This window comes from Protopterus annectens, chromosome 1.part1 (genome assembly GCF_019279795.1).
Source record: "Protopterus annectens isolate FY-2018-M chromosome 1.part1, PAN1.0, whole genome shotgun sequence".
Lineage (NCBI taxonomy): Eukaryota > Metazoa > Chordata > Ceratodontiformes > Protopteridae > Protopterus > Protopterus annectens.
Window position 1 is genome coordinate 1,875,545,967 of NC_056726.1, and position 21,009 is coordinate 1,875,566,975.

The following is a 21,009-nucleotide window of genomic DNA, read 5'->3' on the forward strand; positions in this document are numbered from 1 at the left end:
ATTCTTAACTCCAGACAGGATCTTACACCTCAGGTGCCACATAGCTGAGATAGCAAACTCCAAGTCTCCAAAGGCGAGCGAGATTTTCCGGGCTCTGGGCTCCATGGCTGCCTCCATATCGATTCTCCCTTGTGCGCACCTTCATATGCGGGTTCTTCATGGCTAGACCTGCCCATGGAATTTCCAATCATAGGTTCATAGGTTCATACTAGGCTATCTGCCCGAGGGCATTTATAAGCCTAGCCCATTGTTTTGTGGCTTACGCCACCCCTTTAGTATGGGGAACTATACCCATTATTTTGCTGTGCCTCTGTCGAGCAGTGACACTGAGGTAATTCCTGGGGTATATCTGCGATCTCCCATCCATTGGTCAAGATTTCTCTTGAACAAGGCCAGCGAGGTGCTCTGCCTCACATGTACCGGGATTTTGTTCCACAGCATAGGGAGTCTTTGGGTGATGAATCTATCTCTCCAGCACGTCCTATTAATAGCCGTGTCGAGGTTAAAGTCTCCCGCCCTTGTGGCTCTGATGGATCTAGATTTTTTGAGGTGAAGCATATTCATCAAATCTGGGTTTGACATGGCCTTGTATGTTAGGCAAAGGTCACCTCTGAGCAAGCGATAAGCGACTGAATAGAGCTGGAGTTCTTTCAGTCGGGCAGCATAGGACAGATTTTGAGACCCTTTATCCTTTTGGTGAGGAACTTTTGTGGCCTCTCCAGCTGCTGCAAGTGTCGGGTCAAATACATTCCGAATGGGGCATTGTACTCAATCATTGGTCTGATGAGTGATGAGTAAAGGGAGACTATGACCTCCCTTGATCTAGATGAGAATCCCTTCATGATAAGGTGGGCAATGTAGAAGGACTTCCTAACTACTTTAGCTACATGGGTGTCGAATGACAGACTACTATCAACCTGGGTCCCCAGGTCCCTGATAACTTCTTCTGTGCTCAGTGGATTGCCACCTATTTGGTAGCTAGGGGTAACCTTGTTTTTCCCGAAGGGTATGACAATCAGGATCAGTCACGCCTGCAGGACGTCCCTTCTTTGGTGGTTAAGTTCACCGGAGATATCAGAAGGACACCCCTTTGCGTCATCTCCAGTTCAAGCCACACTGACCACGGATGCCTCCCAACTCGGGTGGGGGGGGCACTTTTTGGGAAGGACAGTCCAAGGCCCATGGTCCTAGTCAGAGACCAAGTTGCACATATGTTCTAGAGATGAGGGCAGTACTTTTTAGTGTTGGAAGCCTTTCACACTGTCCTTCCTTTCGGATTGATTGCAATTCAGTCAGACAACATGTCAGTTGTCTGGTATATCAACAAGCAGGGAGGAACCAGATCCTACCCCCTATGTTGTGAGGCCATGAGAGTGGTCGGTTTCTGTTAGCAATGCACATCCCGGAGCATTCCAACATTTTAGTGGACAGATTGAGTTGGGCTATTCTGATGCCATACAAGTGGTCTCTGAAACAGTCAGTAGCGGAGGAGATCTTCCATGCATGGGGGTCAGCCTTGCTGCGATCTCTTCACATCTCCATCCAACGCGAAGTGCAGCGAATTCTTTGCTCTGATTCCCTCACCAGGGAAAGTCCCCAAAGACGCTCTAGTCCTTGCTTGGCCCCCCAGGCTTCTGTATGCTTATCCACCATTGCCACTCATTCCAAAGTTTCTTCCGAACTTGCCGACTGCGGTGCAAAGTTATCCTCATTGTCCCATTCTGGCTTCATCAGGATTGGTTCCCATTCCTTTGGTCGCATCTCATAGCTCCACCGTGGGTACTGGAGCCCTGCCGGGATCAAATCTCCCATCCATCGGGGGCCCGTCCGCCCGATTTGGGCAGCCTCAAGCTGACAACTTGGTTGCTCCAGTTCCGTTGATTGCTAGGACTCCCGGTCTTTCATCCCCAGTAAAATCCATTCTGGTGGCTTCTCTTAAAGATTCCACTAGGAAACTTTATTGCAGTAAATGGAAGCGCTTTTTCATTTGGGCCTCACAGAGAAAACTAGATCCCTTTACAGCCCCTGTTCCAGCAGCATTGGATTTCTTGTCTGGCATTTTTCAGCAAGGAGCTAGTTCCTCCACTGTGAAAGCACAATTGGCAGCCATTTCTAATTTTCATGTTGGTGAAGACAACATTGCCTTAGCCTCCTCTAGGCTGTGTAAGGCTTTTCTTAAAGGTACTTTTCTGTTATGTCCCCCTGTCAAGGATTCAGTGCCTCCATGGGACCTTACCGTTATTTTACAGGCATTGGGGGCTCCTCCGTTCAAACCTGCAGCTTCAATGGATTTGAAATTTTTATCCTGGAAGACAGCTTTCCTAGTCACCATTACATCTGCTAGGAGGGTTTCTGAGCTTCAAGGTCAGTCTGCCGTGCCTCCGTATTTGGTCTTCCACAAGGACAGAGTCTTTCTCAGTACTAATCCTTCCTTCTTACCCAAAGTGGCATCTGAAGCAAACATAAACCAATCCATTAAATCTGCCTGTTTTCTTCCCTAACTTCTAAAATAAAGGTGAATACAAACTTCATTTGTTAGATGTTCATAGACAGCTTCATTTTTATCTTCATAGAACAAAATCTTTCCGCAAGACTGACCAGTTGTTTCCTTTTCCAGAGCATTTCTGGGAAAAGCTATTTCTAAAGTTTCTTTGGCCAGATGGATCACTCTTTGCGTTTCACATGCCTACAAAGCAAAAGGTTTATCTCCTTCTGGTATTGTTAAGGCTCACTCTACCAGGTCCATGGCGACTTTTGCTGCCTTTTGGTCTTGGGTTCCTTTGGATGACATTTGTGCAGCAGCGTCCTGGGCCAGTTCACATACCTTCAGTTCCCATTACAAATTAGATCTGATTTCTAGGGGTAGAGCATCCTTTGGCTCTGTGGTGCTCAGGAATATCCTTCCATAAGGGCCTCCCAGGATTGGAGTAGCTGGGGACTTTGTCCCACAGGTTGCAGATAAAATGAAGTTAACTACTTCAGATAAAGAAGTTATGTACTCACCATAATGTTCCATCTCAATAGTTATACTTAATTTTTCTGCAACATTCCCTCCGTGTCCCCCGGACCTTGTCCTGTCTATTCAGGTTTGGTTCATTGGGCTGAGTTGCTTATGTATTTAGTTGCAGCAAACTCGATCTGAGGGAAGGTAGGAGATGGTAGTGCATTATGGGTAAGGGGAGGAGCTCTGAGCTTGGAGCAGATGCTAGAAAAAAAAAAGTTGCCGGCTCGGATCTGATACGGATCCACATGCCCACAGGTTGCCGAAAAATGAAGTATAACTACTCAGATGGAACATTATGGTGAGTACATAACTTCTTTTTTTATACTTAGTAGTATATAGTTATTGATTTTTCTTCTTTAGCCTACCCTTTTCTATTACAAATCTTTCATCCCCGTCTTTCCTTTTCTTATACCCTTCAGTGTATCTTGCGACTACTGTTATTGGTAGTAATCCTTTCTCTCTACTTCTCTGTAAATTAAAAAAAAATGAGAGAGAGAGAGAGACAGAGAAATCTTGTAATTCTTTTCGTTTTTCTCCTTACACTTCCTGTAGTCTATTTGTCATTGTTGGTATTCTTTACTTCAGTACTCCTTTCTACCATTGTTGGTCACTTTCCTTGTCCCCTTCTTGTATAGTTAGTTTGTTATTGTTGTTTGTTTACAAGTATAGTTGACAAAGTTAAAGGAGCTTTGGGGTTTAAAAATTCCTAAAGTCTGACTGAAAGATGCCCAGTTCCGATGCGCATTCTCTTTGTGTCTATTGCCTGGGCCCTGTGCACTTGCAAGAGGATTGTTTGAGCTGTTATGCCATTAGTCACGGTAGAACAGAAGAATAAATTGTTGCTGAAGGGAATGATTAAATCTGATTTTGAGGAGGCCTTACCTAGTTTTTCTGGTAAAAGTAAAACCGATGCATCTTCCCCTTCCTCTTCCAAACTAGATAAACCAAAAAAGAAGAGTCAATTGGTGCCAGCATCTCCCTCAGCACTGATTACCAAAAAACTGAGGACTTTGATTCTTGTTGTTTCTACAGAACCAGTAGTCTTTTCAAACGCTTCTTCGGTATTGACTTGTACACCAAAACTGACGTCACCACTGGTGCCGAAATTATCGGAAATGGAGCCGGCAGCTGCGGCACCGTCCTCTATTTTGGCACCGATATCTTCAGATACAACAGAATGTCAAACTAAAACAATGATTAAAAAGGTTGCACAGTAAAACAAATTGGTTAAAAAACAAAAAAGAAAAAAATCTAGCAAAGTTAAACTTTCTACTGTGCGATACTTTAAACCTCTTGTATCAGAGGCAACATGGGATATATGCAAATTACCCTTTAAGGATATCAGTTGATGTTCTTCGTGTTTCACTGTTGCAGTCATTACATTTGGGTTATCTGCTTGCAGGTAGCCCTCAGTCGGCCTGATTATCAAAGTCTTGGGTCCTACGTCGGTTGCTGTCTCATCTTCCATGACGTCAGGTAGTCAGGGGTATAAAGCATGCAGCCGACACCACTACATCAGTCTTTCTTGCCGTGCGATGCCCAAAGCAGAAGCAGTTCGCAAGTGCTGGTCGGCCGACTCCTGAAATTTTCGTTTTCAAGTTTCAGAACTGAAGTCTTCAAAAAAGCTAAGTACCGTGTTGGGGATCCTTTTTCTTGCTCTAAACCGGTGTCAGTTCAAGTTAACAATTGTATTACTTGTGGAAAGCAAATACCTCATAAAGATTTTCATTCATACTGCATTCCTTACTTAGGCCCAGGCCACGACGTCCCTCGCTGTCGGTTTTGTGCCTTATTTAATCCTCAAACTATTCATTGTCTGTTCATTTTCGCATCAAACTATTTCAGTACTCAGTTCAATTATCTAGAAATGGCTTCGGTAAGCCATCCAACTACCGACATTCCGAAAAAACGTAAAGATAAAGACAGAGACCGCATTGGTCCAAAGCTGCAGACGAGGCTTCAGTTAAACTAGTCACCAGTTCGCCGGTACTCAGCGAGGCGCTTTCGCAGTCCCTGATACCCGCTACTTCAGATTCACAGGCCTCTAGGCCGCGAGATGCTTCTTTGACTATGGAGCCTGTAGATGTCTCTACCTTGGATGGGTCCGGAGCCACTCTGCAGGCACTGGCTTCTGAGGATTATTCAGGCCTACTGACTTACATATCAAACCTACGCCATCTTCTTCTTCATGGCCTAAAACTCTATCGACGCCTAGAAAACTGATGCCCAGACCGCATGGTCAGGCCCATATGCCTAAAAAACAAATGATGATAATGGCTGAAGACCTTATTACTCTAATCAGGGGAAGCCAACCTTCTCCCTCTAAGAGACCTAGAACTGATTTTCCTTCTGATTCTTCTGATCAGGATTCTGAAATTTCTGTTTCTTCTGATGACCAAGATTTGCCCTTATCTACCTATGAGGATTCTGATGCAGAGGACTCCATCCCCTCTGCTTCCCCTCCAGAATATTTCTCTTTTGGTGAAACTTTGCATACTCTTAGGGAGCATTTCCACTGGGAAAGCTAGGATTACTCTGACTCCAAAAAGAAGCTTATGGAATTCTTACTCCTACCTCAACACAGGCCTTTAGCTATCCTTCCTGTACTAGACATTGTAGATGATGCCTTTTTGGAATCTAGCCTGGCCCCAGACTCTTTACCTCTGGCTCCCAGGAAACCTGACCGGTATTACAGAGTACCTGACTCTCACAAGTTCCTCTTTAAGAATCCTACTGCAGATCCAGAGACCATTTCACAGGGACCCAAAGGCATTAAGGCTACTACTGCCAAAAACCCTACCCCCTCTGGTAGAGAGTCCAGTGCCCTGGACAGATGGGGTAAGAAGGTATACACTTCTGCTACTTTGGTCATTAGGGCCTTAAACTGCCAGTTTCATATGTTAAAGTATCAGCAGCATGTTATTGGATTACTTAAACAGAAAATGTTGATTCCCCTGACTCTGCTGAAAGTGAAGAATTACAGGATTTAATGCAGTCTGCTGATCAAGTTGCTAAACATATGTTGCATTGTGGTTTTGACTCCTTAGAGGCATCTTGCAGGGCTGCTGTCACTGGGTCTGTACTTAGAAGGCATGCTTGGCTTAAGGAGCAAACTTTGCCAGATCATGTTAAAGCTAAATTACTGGATGCTCCCTTAAACCAAGACTGCCTGTTTGGCAACAGATCAGAAGTAGTACTTAAAAAGATGGAGGAGAAAGCTAAATCTGTGCAAACTGTTAAAGATTTCCTGCAAGTACAGCCTCCCAGATCTAGTAGGCATTGGCCTTCTAAGAACTGGTCCTTTCCTGTCTCTTCCAGGCCTTCTCAGTCCAAACCCAGGACGAGCAGACCACCCAGGCTGCAGTCTCAAGGTACTCGCAGGCCTAAGCAGTGGGGAGCTCCCACTTCCAAAGCAGGAAGTAGTAAGACACCTCCCCCTCTGGTAAAATGTCACAATGACTTGACCTTAAACATTCCAAGCCCTGCTGAACTGATTGCTCCTTTAGGGGGAACGATCGCCCTGCATGCAAAAAACTGGGAACTCGTTACCCAAGACAAATGGGTTTTAAATGTAGTTTCTCAAGGATACAGATTCCACTTCCACACCTTACCAAACCCAAATGGTTGGCCAGACCTACCCCCAAATCAGTGGGCAGAGGCTCAACAGCAGGTTCTCTCACTTCTAATTATCAGGGCTATTAAACCTGTCCCAGAAGAGGAATGGGGGCAAGGTTTTTACTCAAGACTTTTCCTGGTACCCAGAAAAGACGACTCCTGACGTCCTGTCCTGGACCTGTCTATCCTAAACTCATTTTTGGTAATCCCATAATTCAAAATGCTAACTTTTCATCAGCTGCTTCCCATGCTAGGCAGAAATGCCTGGTTGGCAACATTGGATTTAAAGGAAGCTTACCTGCACATCCCAATAAGGGAATCTTGCAGAAAATACCTACGCTTCAGAGCAGGCTACATGCATTATCAGTTTTCTGCACTGCCCTTTGGCTTATCTATTGCGCCCAGGGTATTCACAAAGTGCCTAGCTCCAATCATTGCATTCTGCAGGCAAAGAAATATTAAAATATACCCATACCTGGACGATTGTCTAATTCAAACAGAAAGCCAGGATATACTATTAAATCATCTGACATTTGTAAAGAAACTGCTAATCTCACTGGGGGTACACCATTAACATTAAGAAATCACACCTAGTACCCTGTCAATAAATTGTATTCCTGGGAGCAAGCTTGAATACAACTTCCCAGATGGCCTGCCTCACGCCAGAGAAACAAGTTTGACAGCCTACTTCAAACTACTGGCCACAAAGACCCAGCTATCTGCAAGGAAATACTGCAAGCCCTGGGGTTCATGTCCTCTTGCATTCTACTAATTCCATATGCAAGACTGCATATGAGGAAACTACAATGGTATCTAAAAAGCCTATTGTGTCAACATTCTCAGGACCTGGAATCAATGATTCCTATCATTCCTTGTATAAAGACAGAGTTCCTTTGGTGGGCAGAGGCCTGCTAACTCAACAAGGGACTGACATTCACTCTACCCCCCTGCCGCTCAAACCCCAACAACAGACGCATCAGACTATGCATGGGGCTCACTTGGCAGGGCAGTGCATTCAGGGCAAATGGAACCAGAGTCAAATACACCTGCATATCAGTCAAAAAGAAATGTTAGCTGTACAGAATTCTCTGACAGCCTTCAAGGACCACATTCTTCCAGGACAATTATTGGTAAAGACGGACAACACCACTGTTATGTGGTATATAAACAAGCAGGGGGGAACCCACTCATACCCTCTCTGCAGACTAGTCAAGGCTCTGTGGAATACAGCCTTGAGCTACCAAGTGCACCTACAAGCTCAATTCCTGCCAGGCAAGCTAAATACACTGGCAGATACCGAAGCAGAAATGTCATGGACCCACACAAGTGGAAACTGGAACCAAAGATATTCAACATTTTGAGAAACAAATGGGGGAGCCCAGAGATAGACCTGTTTGCATCCCCTCAGAACTACCAGTTGGACAAATTCTGCACAATGACTCCCCATAGACAAGCTTGGAAAGTGTATTCCCTGTCCTTCACCTGGGAAAGCCTCTCAGTTTATGCCTTTTCCCCTCTGCCTCTCCTCTCGAAAGTTCTACTAAAGATCTAACAGGACAAACCAAGGACAATACTCATTACACCAGACTGGCTATGCCAGCACTGGTACCCCCTGTTGCGCAGTATGTCATTGCTGGAACCATGGCACCTGCCTCAGACCCCTTCCCTACTGTCCCAGCAGGAGGACCAGATTCTTCACCCCCAGATTCAAACCCTGAGCCTGGCAGCCTGACTAATTACCTGAGTTCCCCCATACCATCCCTCAGCAAGCAAGTGCTGGATGTCATCCTGGAGACAAGGAGGCCTAGTACTAGAAAATCCTATGCTGAAAAGTGGAAAAGATTCTGTTCCTGGAACCAGACTCAAGGGGATGGGCACAACAGTGCCCAGTTTACCGCTTATTCTTCAATACTTAACAGAGATGCTTCACAAGAGCCTTTCCTTCTCTTCTATTAAAATTCATGCCTCAGCCATTTCAGCACATTATAATACTGAGCCACCTATCTTCTCTCACCCCCTGCTGAAACAATTCCTCAGAGGGGCCAAATATTTAAGACCACCCAGGAGAGCCCCCTACTCCAGCCTGGGACCTTAACTTTGTATTGGAAAAGCTCACTGTACCTCCTTTTGAGCCAGCTGCAACTGCAGAGTTGAAATTCCTTTCTTGGAAAACAGCCTTCCTTCTAGCCATCACTTCAGCAAGAAGGGTGTCTGAATTATAGGCCCTCGTGGCAGTGGAGTCCTTCATCATCTTTCATGCGGACAGGGTGTCTCTCAGGACCAATCCTTCCTTTAGGCCCAGGGTGGTATCCAGTGTGGCCCTTAATCAGTCCATTCATTTGCCAACCTTCTTTTCTAATCCACAGAACAAAGGAGAACGAAATCTGCACTCCTTAGACATGCACAGACAACTTGGATTTTATTTGGACAGGACTAAGCCTCACAGGAAATCTGAACAGCTGCTAGTTGCCTTTCCTGCAGGGGCAGAGGTGAAGGCCATTTCAAAGCAAACCATCTCTAAGTGGATAGGCCAATGCATTCATTTCAGCTGTAAGCACCATGGAAAACCTACCCCACAGGGGATAAGACCCCATTCCACCAGGGCTGCATCTACTTCTACAGCCTTTCTCAGAGGTGTTCCTACCAGGGACATCCTAGAAGCTGCCACCTGGAGTTCTGTACATGCATTACCACTTGCCAATTTTTTCTAAATCCAGAGCTGGTTTTGCTACTGCTGTCTTGCAGAGCCTTATTAGCTGGTCATAATGCTCTCTAATTGCCTCCTCCCTTCCTTAGCTTTGGGAATCTGCCCAAATGTAATGACTGTAACAGTGGAACATGAAGAACATAGTACAGTTGTGTACACTTACCATAAATGTAGGTGTTCAAGTGTATTCACTGTTGCAGTCCTGGTTACCCTCCCTCCAGCCACCTGCCTTCTATTGACTATACCTCTCTTCTTGTTTTCTGCATTTAAGCTTTCTGGTGTATTTGCTTTTTGTTGGAGGTGTAACTTTGTATATAATTGCTTCCCGTTATGGGGGCACCTGACATCTGGGGCAAGAAAAACTGATGTAATGGTGTCGGCTGCATGCTTTCTACCCCTGACTACCTGACGTCATGGAAGATGAGACCGCAACTGACAAAGGACCCAAGACTTTGATAATCAGGCCGACTGAGGGCTATCTGCAAGCAGATAACCCAGATGTAATGACTGCAACAGTGAATACACTCGAACATCTACATTTATGCTAAGTGTACACAACTGTATTTTTCAGCTAAATGCCAATTCTGAATGCCCATGTCTTTTTCTTTTCAGTCTGTTTGACAATTTCAGGCCAGTAAAGCCAAACTCCTCTTCTTTTTCTTGGATAGATCTAGGACCAGATACTCCTCAGCCATAGACCCCTTTGCTGGTCAGTTGCCAAGTCAATTTCTTGGAAATACCAAAATCCCCCTCTACCCAGTCGGTTTGTTCCAGTAGGAGCTTAACAGAATTAGATGTCTTGAGATTGGTGGATCAGCTCCTTACGGTGAGGGGACTCACAGGTGCATTTTCAGTTCTGATGCCGACTGTTTCGGTTCCGATGAGACCTGCTTTCCTGGTACTGATTTCTACTCTGAGTTCTTTGGCTGTGTCAGAGCTAGAGAACTCTCGGGGTCATGCCTACACTCTCAGCTTCAATGGGCGGCACTCAACTCTGTTTTTTTCACAGCCATCTGTGCACCTCAGGGCTTCAGCATGCTTTAGTTCTACCCCGGCTTTAGCTTTGGGAAAGGCTTCTTCGCAGCAGGGAGTGACCACTGTTCCAAGGCAGTCCTTCTCCTTTCCGGGCTCCCTGCCCTCTTCGGGGGGGGGCAGCTTTCCAGGTTATGGAGAGGGTCTTGTCCACTGGGGGCATTCAGTCGGTTTCATCCCTGTTGAAGAAGATTCCCAAACCTTCCTGTTGATCAGTGCTTCCTCCAATCTCAAATCCTGGACAGTGAGCCCCAAGGCCACAGGAAGCACCTATTCAGCTGTTTGTCCTCTTCTGATACCTCCCCAGATCATCCCACTGAGGAGGTTACTCAGAAGAGGATGTGTAAGAGGAAACACTTAGATTCTTGGAGGAATCCAGCACAGAAGATACTGATTTTGATGAGGGGGAGGGTTCTCCCACGGTCACCCCCGGAAGATGTCTCCTTTGGAGACATCCTTGAGATCCTTAAACAGAAGGGTTACTGGATGTCGTAAAAGCCCTCTTTGGAGGAATCTGTATACCCGCAGGCCTTCTCAGTGCAACCATCTACTTTTTGGGTTACTCCGCCTGCTGACGAGCTCATTAAGTTGATCTCGGAGCAGGTATGGAAGGCTCTCGACACCATTGAACCTATTCCCAAGAGGCCAGACAAAATTCTTTTTGGACTAGAAGACCATCAATTTTGGGCAAAGGGATTACCAGTAGATGCCATGATGGTAGTGGCAGACACAAAAAAGGAATTGCCAGAAGAAATTTCTACTATCCAGACTCCCCATAGATAGTCTCTGGCAATGGATAGCTTTGGAAAGTGGGTTTACACTTTTTCGACCTTTGCATTGCAGTCTTTGAATTTTATGGCACACTTCAACAGACTTTAGAGGGATCTGATTAAAAAGCTATCAGATACCCTAGCAGGAGGCCATATTTGAAGAGGTCCAAGAAAAGCTTGCTTCTCATTTGGCCACCCTAGAATCCATTTCAAATTTCAAAGGCTCATAGCACATGCAACCAAAGGGACAACTAGAGCAGCAGGATCAGGTGTAGCCATTAGGAGACATTCCTGAATGTGCTTATGTGAATTTGCGGAGCCATTCAAGTCTTCATTGATCAATGCACCCTTTGACGGATCATCCTTTTATGCCCCTAAAGTTCAAGAAACTTTGTCCAGGTGTGAGAAAGAAGGAAAGACACTTTCTGCAGTTGGCATATGTTTTTCTGCTCCTCAGTGGTCCTTCTCCAGGAAACAAAGGAGTGTGGTTCACAAAGTCCCAAGGGCCTTTTCAGGACACACATGGCAGTGGCTGTACCACAGGTAGAGGGGGGGAGCTTTAATGTTAGACACCACCCACATGGCAGAGATGGCTGCAAAGTCAGGGTTCCAGGGACTCCTTTCCTGACAAATCCTACCAGTACTCCTGAAGGGAGGCCCAGTTGCTTTCCTCTGGAAGCAGTCGGAGGGGTGTCTGTCTTTGCACCAACACACCTGGCTCCAAATAACTCCAGATATTTGGGTGCAAAGAATTATAACCATAGAATACACCATACCCTCTCTCTCTCTTTTCCAAACAATTCCAACAGAATCCCTGATGTTCCACCCAGTCAGAGGGAACCAGCAGTACTAAAAATTCAAAAACTACTTTAAAAAAGAGTTGTCTAAGAGGTCCCAGCAGACCAGATAAGATCCAGAATTTACTCAACATTTTTTTTAGTGCCAAAGAAGACAGGAGACTGGAGACCAGTTTTGGATCTGAGTGTTTTGAACAAGCCCGTTTGACAGACAAAATTCTGGATGGTCACAATTCAGTCTATTCTCCCATTTTTAGGGAAAGACAATTGGATGCACTCAATAGATTTGCAGGATGCATATTTCCACATAAAAATGGACAAGTGCTCCAGGAGATTTTTCTGCTTCTGGCTGGGAGCCAGTGATTTGTAGTTCAGAACTCTGCCCTTTGGCCTCATCACAGATCCCAGGTTGTTCACCAGATGCATGGCAGTAGTAGCAGCTCACTTGAGACTGCAGTTATTCTGGGTGTTTCCATACTTAGAAGACTGTCTCATTACCGCTCCCATCAGGGATCTTAACAAGCAATAGACTACATTCTCCAGACCTGCGCCAACCTGGGCATCACTGTAAATTATGAAAAATCACTTGACTCCAACACAAACTTTAGAGTTCATAGCAGTGCTGATACCAATGCTTGCGTAGCTTCCCTTCCAAGACTGGAAAAGATCAAGACCCAAGTAAAAAAGATGGTCAGGAACAAGAGAATAGCCACACGATTTGTCTTGCAGGCCTTAGGCTCGATGGTGGTAGCCATTACATTAGTTCCTATAGCAAGATTTCACATGAGAATCCATCAGTGGCTTCTAGCATCTCAGTGGTCCATACTGTTTCAACCAATGTCAGATCAGATTTTGATTACCAGCCATTGCAAGGAAAGACCTAGCTTGGTGGATACATTCAGAGGAAATTCTCTTGGGCTGCCCATTTGTCCTGTGTCAACCTCAAGCAATAGTGACTACGGACGCTTCCCAGATGGGGTGGGGGGCATTATCTGGGCAAGACTGTCCAAGGCACTTGGTCCCCATGGAAGCCAACTTGCATATCAGTGTTCCAGAGATGAAGGTAGTGCATTTAGCATTGCAAGCATTTCAAACTGCTCTCTCCTTAGGAACAATTTCCATCCAGACAGTATGTGGATAGTTTTGTACATCAGCAAGCAGGGAGAAACCAGATCAATACCCCCTTTGTCGAGAAGCTCTCAGAGACTGGCAGTGGGTTATCTCTTCCAATAACTTTCTGATAGCAATGCACATTCCAGGGACTTTCAGTATGATAGCGGACAAACTGAGTAGATGCATTCTCCTGCCTCACAAGTGGTCTCTCAATCCCAAAGTGGCGAGGAAAATATTTTTTTCACTGGGGTCAGCCTTGTTGCGACCTATTTGTGTCACCCCTGAACAACAAATGCAGCAGCTACTTTGCCCTGGTTCCCCCCAACGTGGAATACCCGAGAGATGCTGTCCTGCATAATTGGTCCTCCAGACTTCTGTATCCCCTTCCTTTAATCCCTCGATTCCTGAAGAAAGTAGGTTGAAAAGCAAGGTAATTCTCATTGCTCCCTTCTGGCCTCAACAGATTTGATCCCCCTTTCTTTGGCCTTATCTGATTTGACAACCGTGGACTCTGGATCCAGATCTCCTGTCCCATCCAGAGAGATAACTTACCCCAAACCTTCAAAACCTTGAGCTGACAGCTTTTTTTCTCCAGTTTCACTAATTGCCAGGAATATTTCTTTCTTCCCCAGTTCATAAGATCCTTTTGGCATCACACAAACCCTCCATTAGGAAACTTTGTGAGAGTAACTGGCAAAAATTTTCCTACAGGACTTATGATAATAACACTGAATCTTTTTCTGCTCCTATTGACAAAAATCTTATAATTTTTAGCTTTACTCTTTGAAGAAGGAGCCTCTGCCTCTACTATTAGGGTTCAGCTAGCAGCTGTTTCTAACTTTCATAATGGGTCAGGAGATATTCATTAATTTCTCATAAACTTTGCAAAGCATTCTTAAGAGGGACATTGTTGCTAAGATCTCCATGTAAAGATCCATTTGTACCCTGGGATCTTACCTTAGTGTTAAAACAATAGTACATTCCCCCTTTGAGTCTGCTGCCAACTGCATCCTAAAATTTTTATCTTGGAATACTATATTTTTGGTAGCAATTACAGCTGCCAGAAGAATTTCAGAAATTCAAGCCTTATCTTACAAACCACCATATTTGATATTTTACAAAGACAGAGTTTCCTTGAGGAAGAATCCTTCCTTTCTCCCAAAAATGGTGGTAGAGACAGCTATCAGACAGTCAATTTGCCTGTCTTTTTTCCCAGTTTCTCAAACAAAGGTGAATAATCTTTGCATTTATTGAATGTCAATAAACAATTGCAATTCTGTCTCCATAGAACAAAGGATATTAGAAAATCTGACCAACTGTTTGTTTCCTTTTCAAATACCAGAATTGGTAAATCAGTATCTAAGGTTACCTTATCTAGATGACTGAAGGATTGTTTATCCTTTATATTCAATAAGAAGAAAGTTGAATTGCTTGGTTCTGTCAAGGCAGATCCTACTAGAGTCATAGCTACTTCAGCAGTTTTTCATTCTAAGGCTTCCATGGATGATATTTGTGCAGCTGCCACATGGGCATCTCCACATACTGTTATTACACATTGCAATTTGGATTTGGTGTATGGGGGAAGGGCATCCTTTGGTTCTATGGTGCTCAGAAATATCCTTCCGTGAGTCCTCCCAGGGGTACAAGGTAGCTGGGGAACTCTGTCCCATATGTCAAGGAATAAATGAAGATTGTCAGCATCAGATAAAGAAGTTATGTACTTACCAGAACGTTCCATCTGTGTTGTCGATCTTCATTTATCCAGCCCTAGTTATACATTGTTTCATATGTGACACTAGGTATGGTCTCCACTAAAGTGATGCTAGGTTTATGTCATGACATGTTTATCTGCAAACTCGATCGGAGGTAAATTGAAGAGGAGCAATATGGGTAGGACCTAAGCTCAAGAGCGTTTGGTTCTCACGGGCTGTAGTAATGGCTGAGTCAGTTCCGATTCTCGGAACCAAATCCATATGTCAAGGATAAATGAAGATCGACAACACAGATGGAATATTATGTTAAGTACGGGACTTCTTTTTTTGCTCTCATTGCCCACTATTCACCTACAACTAAAGCAATGCTGTACGCAGACACCTGTGTGTGCATATGCTGAAAGTGATGGGCAGTTAAAATAAAGGAAACACGAAAACCAACCAGCAGCAACATGGAAAAAAAGCCGGAGGTGCTCAAGTACTTTGAAAAAGGCAGCAATTAATCTCTTGCAAAAGTAACTAGTATAAAATTTATGATTGCCATGACACCTGGCTAAACAGAGGAAAAAAACCATCAGGTACAAATCAAATACTCAGAATGCGGGTCTAGCAGTAGAATCACAAAATGTAGTAGAGTCTGACATAGTTGTTACTTCCCTAATGCAAAGATGCTCTGAAATTTCATTGGATCCTGTTAAAAAATGTCTCTAACCAGTGCAGAGGGGTTCAGCTTTGAATAGTCTGGCCAAAAGGAGAAACAACTTGGTGATTGGTAGCGCTATAAATAGCAAGTAATTAATACAGTAGGAAACATGAGAACCAACTTGCAACAAGTCAAGAAGAAAAAGCCAAAGGTGCTTAGACACTTACAGCAATTAACCTCCTGTCATAAGAATAACTACTACAACATTCAGGATAGACCCATCACCTGGATAATCAAAGAAATAAAATAAGTCAGTTATTGTTTAAATGCTCAGAACATAATTCCAACAGTAAAATATCAAAAACGTAATGAATTGCCTTGTAGTTGTTACTTCCCTTGTGTAGAGATGCTCTTAAATTCTGTCTAGTCCTTTTCAAAAATGACTCCAACCAGTGTAGAGTATAGTTGCAGCTGTTTTCTGTTATGTCTGACTCTACTTATGATGTATAACTGTGTTTAATCTACTATGTTTATTTATTTATGTACATCTAGTCTGACTACTGCTTTTAACTGAATGTGTTGGAGCTTTTCTTCCAAGCCCTCTATCCATTTGATCTGTCTTTAACAACACATGCAAATAAAACTGAAAAAAATTAGGTTAGTGAGCTGCAGCATGCATGTTGTTGTTGTGTCTTTCAGCTTTTCCCGGTTAGGGGTCGCCACAGCGGAACTCCGGTCCGCTAATGATTGGTAGTTGATTTTTTCGTGCCGAGGTACCAGCCCTGACGCACAACCTTCAACGAAGGTACGCCCATTCATGCATGTCTCCACGCAGAAGACGCTCTAGCTGAGAATCTTACTGTGAGGCGACAACGCTACATCTCGTTTGATAAAGTTGGGAGGGGGTAGATTAGGTGCAAGGAAAAGAAGAGAAATGCTCCATTGTAGAATCTGTGTTGAACTACTTGGCTGAAAAGTCTTCAACTGCTGTTAAGTTCCTCTGTGAAAGCTGCACTTGTAGACCTGCAAATAAAAAGGAACCAGCAAAAAAAATGATGTGAAATTTTGTTAACAAATGCACAATAATTCAGTCCATTTTTAAATTGGATTGTTTTAGAAGTTATTGCTGGCCAGTCTTGAGTTTAATTGAATGAAAATTGAGAACCACTATGATTGCCATAAAGTCAGTTCAAATATACTCTTGCTTTGAACATGTATGAAGCTTATTCATTCAGAGGCTACAGCCTTCCTACAGAGTGCAACAACTGTCATTTAACAGGAGGAGACTGGTTATTCCCCCAATAGTGATCGCAGCTACTAACAAATGAACACAGGAATGAAGTATTGTATAAAAATGACAAGCAGTGTGTTATACAAGTTGACCATGAGCTGTATCTTTATTTCAGGGCAGTGATGGAAATACAGATGCAGAGCCCGCAATTTTACTGAGTGCTCAAACCATCACCTCAGAGACAAAGAGCACCACTACTACAACTCAGATCACAAAGGTGAGTGAACATTATTGTAGGTTGTGCTTGTGGAAGCACATGGGAAAAAAGTGAGGAAAAATATTGAAAGGTTTCAAAAAGCATAATAACACCCACTTGTTTACCAGGTAATCCAGCTTGACACAGTCGCTTTTCAGGTTTCCCCTGGGGCAATGTCTGGTTAACTGACTTGCACAAGGTCGCAAAATAGGCAAATGATGGCTGAGGGAATTGAACCCTGTATCACATGAGTCACCACCTTTGCACCAACTGCTATTCATCATTGTTTTAGAATTAATAGAAAACATAACTGGTGAAGCTTTATCACAGAATTGGCTGAAGTAGGAAGGCTTGAGATTTGATGGACTGCTGTAAGAATATTTGTGGAGAAGAAAGTCTGTCAGAGATTACATTTTGAGAGAAGTGATGAATAAGCCATGGTGAATAATGCGCATGATGTGTGTGTGGTGGTTAACACTGGAGATGAATCAGTGTGGCAGGTTCGTCACTAAGGCAGACAAAAGGCTGGACTGAATTGTGAAGGGGAGTTGATTATAGACAGGCAGAGATATTACGGCAGCAGTGTGCCAAAAGTTAGAACTAACTTCAAAGTGTGTGAAGCTAGGACTGTGACATTCGGTCAGAGGAGAAGCATGAAAGGATGACTACCAGAGTAGCATTCTGTATGATGGTGGCTGTACTGTTCATCCTGTTTTTAGAAGATACAGACAGACAATCTAGTTTTCAAATTAGTTTTTGGAAAGGTGGGGTTACACTGGGAAGAAAGGAAGAGAAAAGAAGAGTAGGACAAAACTAGAACATGAGAGGATTGCCATAAGTGGTAAATGTTAGTGACTGCTGAATATCATCTTAAACACATCAGTGTGAGGAGAAAACTTCAGCCATTAAATTTCCAAAATAGCTTCACTGCACAAATACATTTAAGTTTTTTAATAGTTGAAATGACTTGGAATATTAGACATTTTGTGTGTGTGTGTGGATATATGTATGTGTGTGTGTGTGTGTGTGTGTGTGTGTGTGTGTGTGTGTGTGTGTGTGTGCACAAAAAGATGTATGCATGCATATAGTGAACAGTCACGTGATGTGTTATGTAAATAATGTGGTTATCAGAGATTGCGGTCTCATTGTAATTATAAATTTTAAACTAGCCTTTAGTGATAACTGTTAACCTTATTTCATTAAAACTACTTAAAACTGTTTATCCTGTTGCTTGTTTTATATAGGAAACAAATTCTAAAACTAAGTATTTATCATCATATTCATGCTATTAAAAGCAGGATAAGAACTGTGCCTCAGCTTGACATGTGGAGATGTGCTCTAGTTTTAATAAGTTTATCTTTTATACTGGAAAAGGTTAAATGTATGCCCAGAGGTGGGGATTGAAATAATTTATTACTGAGGAGGGAGTTGTTTTGTCAAATGACTTTAAATGCTGACCCAACCACCAGGCATTAATGCCACTGTCTCTGTGGGCCTGTATGTTGAAATATAAGCAAATTAAATAGTTGCGTTTACATAACAAGTTGTGTGACTGTTAATATAAGGAAGCATGTCTTGCTGTATTTATTCATTCATTCCGAAGAAGTCTGTATTCTCAGTAAACAAAAGCACTCAGCCTTGATATTTAAAGGTTACTGTGTTGGAGGAATTTGATGTTTTATTGGTCTGTGGATTGCCAATTTCTGGGGATTTTTAATTATATGCTGATTTATTAATCTTGAACGTTACAATCCCAGGACCACAATATTGAAAACTAAAATGCTGAAGACCACAATGTCTAAAAATATTGAATACTGAATCTTCTTACCAGTTTAAACCCAGGAAAAAATGCTAACATGGGTCCTGAATGGGGGCATGTTCATTTGAGCTTCAAGACTGTGATAGTAAACTATTTATTTTATACAATGTGTGTGAAGTGTATTGCATGCATATAGTTAGTCAATAATTCAAGTGGGCATGTGGAAAAAAGCCAGTGCAGCTGGTTAATGTCAGCTGATTGCACATTACTGGCTTTTTTATGTGCAAGATTCTGGAGCAGCATGGATCAGAAAATTTGGCCTTTCCCCACTGTAGTGCATTCTCTCTATTATTACGAAAAAATTAGCGGGAGAGGTGCAGCCTCCCAAAAACTGTTTGATTGTATTTTAATTTGTTTTTTTATGAGTTGTTTAGAGCAGTTTTACTCAACTTGTTGAAGTTCAGCATTTGTTTTGTTCAGTTGTCTATGGGACACTCACATAATTACATATAGAGTCATCATGAACTGCTTCTGTTAAGAGGCACTTTGACTATCACAGTAAGATGAAAATGCATGCTAAGCAAAAGAAGTAACACTTTCTGAAGTAAAGCTAAAATGTTAGAAATGTCTATACAAATTCTGCAACAACAGCAGCATCAGAAGTGTACAAGTCAGCAGTACTGCCGTCACTGCATACATACATGGGAATGGTAAAGCAGTGTAAGACACCATCATAAAAGATAAGTTATATGGGGCTGTGTCCCCACATGCTGTTAGTAACAAACTAGACATACTACCATGGTCACGCAGTCACGTCCTGAGGGAATTCCCTGAAAGTGCTATATTTTTGACAAAATATACATTGACTGTAACATCTGCCGGTCGTGATTTTGGTGTGCTACGATGCCTTTCAATCCATCAAGCAATGAATAGTACTTGTGTATATATATATATATAAATATATATATATATATATATATATATATATATATATATGTATGTACATACATTTGTGTGTGTTTATATGTATGTGTATATATGTGTGTGTATGTGTGTGTGTGTGTGTGTGTATATATATATATATATATATATATATATATATATATATATATATATATATATATACACATACATACAGTATATGTATGTTCTTATGTATTTACATATACATACACACACACACACTTGGGTATATATGTGTGTGGGTTCCCTTCAAAATTTTGAATTCCCAAAACCTCGAATTTCATATGGTCAAAGTTTTAGAACTTTGAAATTCTGAATGGAGATCTGCATGCAGCGTGGAACAGGAAATTCTCCCTTTTCCTCGCTGTAGTGCATTCTCAGAGTTGGTATATTTAAATTGCAGGGAGTGTGGGGGGTGCAGGGGGGGATTGCCCCACTGCAAAAACATTGAGGAACATGGTTTTGTGTTCCTTTTAGATTTATTTCAGAGTTTCAAAGTTCTAAAATTTCGATCACATGGTCTCGACCATATGAAATTCAAAGTTTTGGGAATTCGAATTTCTGAAGTGAATTAATTGTGTGTGTTTGTGTGTGTGTGTATATACATACATATATATATATATATATATATATATATATATATATATATATATATATATATATGCATCTGTTTCACATGGCCGACATTTCAGAATGTCAAAGACCATATGGCCGAGACCATATGATCGACATGATTCGAAATGTCGACCATGGAATAAAAAAAAAAATAAATAAAACACAACAAAAACTTACCTTCACGCTCCGTCCCCCTCACACCCCTCGGAACTTAAATATACCAACTCCGAGATCGGAGAAAGATAAAGTAATAGGTTGGTTATAACCATTATGCATGTATTCTTTATTTTTATATGTACATATATTCATGTTATGCAATGTAATGGTAGTTAGTATTTAGGTTGTTTGACATTTATGCACATTTAATATTATGTGGCTATTATGCATTTATCTTGTGAGAACCAGATAGTTTTTGATGTGGTATTTTTAGGGAGTCTGTCTTTTTAAACTGTGGATTTTAACTTAAATTGGTGATGTCATCATCAAGTGTTTAATTACACTAATTAACTTTGAGGATTTAAGATGTGATTGTGCTTGCCTTGATTATTCTGAAGAAGTCAATGTAATACTGACAAAAGCGCTTAATTAAATTTTACAATTCCCCTGCATCCAGTCTGCACTCGTGTTTTTCTTCTTTAGTTCTTTTGTGGATTGTTAGTCATGGACATTGGCACGCAGAGCGGAAGGGGTGCTAGAGACTCTCATGAGGAACTCACTAACGCTATTTCAAACTTAATTGAATTGATTGGAGGTTTTAACACTCAGGTTATCGGTCTGGGTAGTAAACTGAAC

The 21,009-nt window shown here is 42.4% G+C and overlaps 1 protein-coding gene across 11 annotated transcripts in view; it reads left to right on the plus strand.

The window, feature by feature from the left end:
• The window catches only part of LOC122812836 (protein 4.1-like), a gene marked incomplete at its 3' end in the record, with an annotated part of 3,376,257 nt that overhangs the window by 3,238,030 nt on the left and 117,218 nt on the right, over positions 1-21,009 (plus strand). For all 11 annotated transcript variants that reach the window (XM_044084885.1, XM_044084929.1, XM_044084895.1 and 8 more), the window contains 1 exon segment: positions 16,800-16,901. In XM_044084885.1, coding sequence (XP_043940820.1) covers positions 16,800-16,901 — 102 coding nt within the window.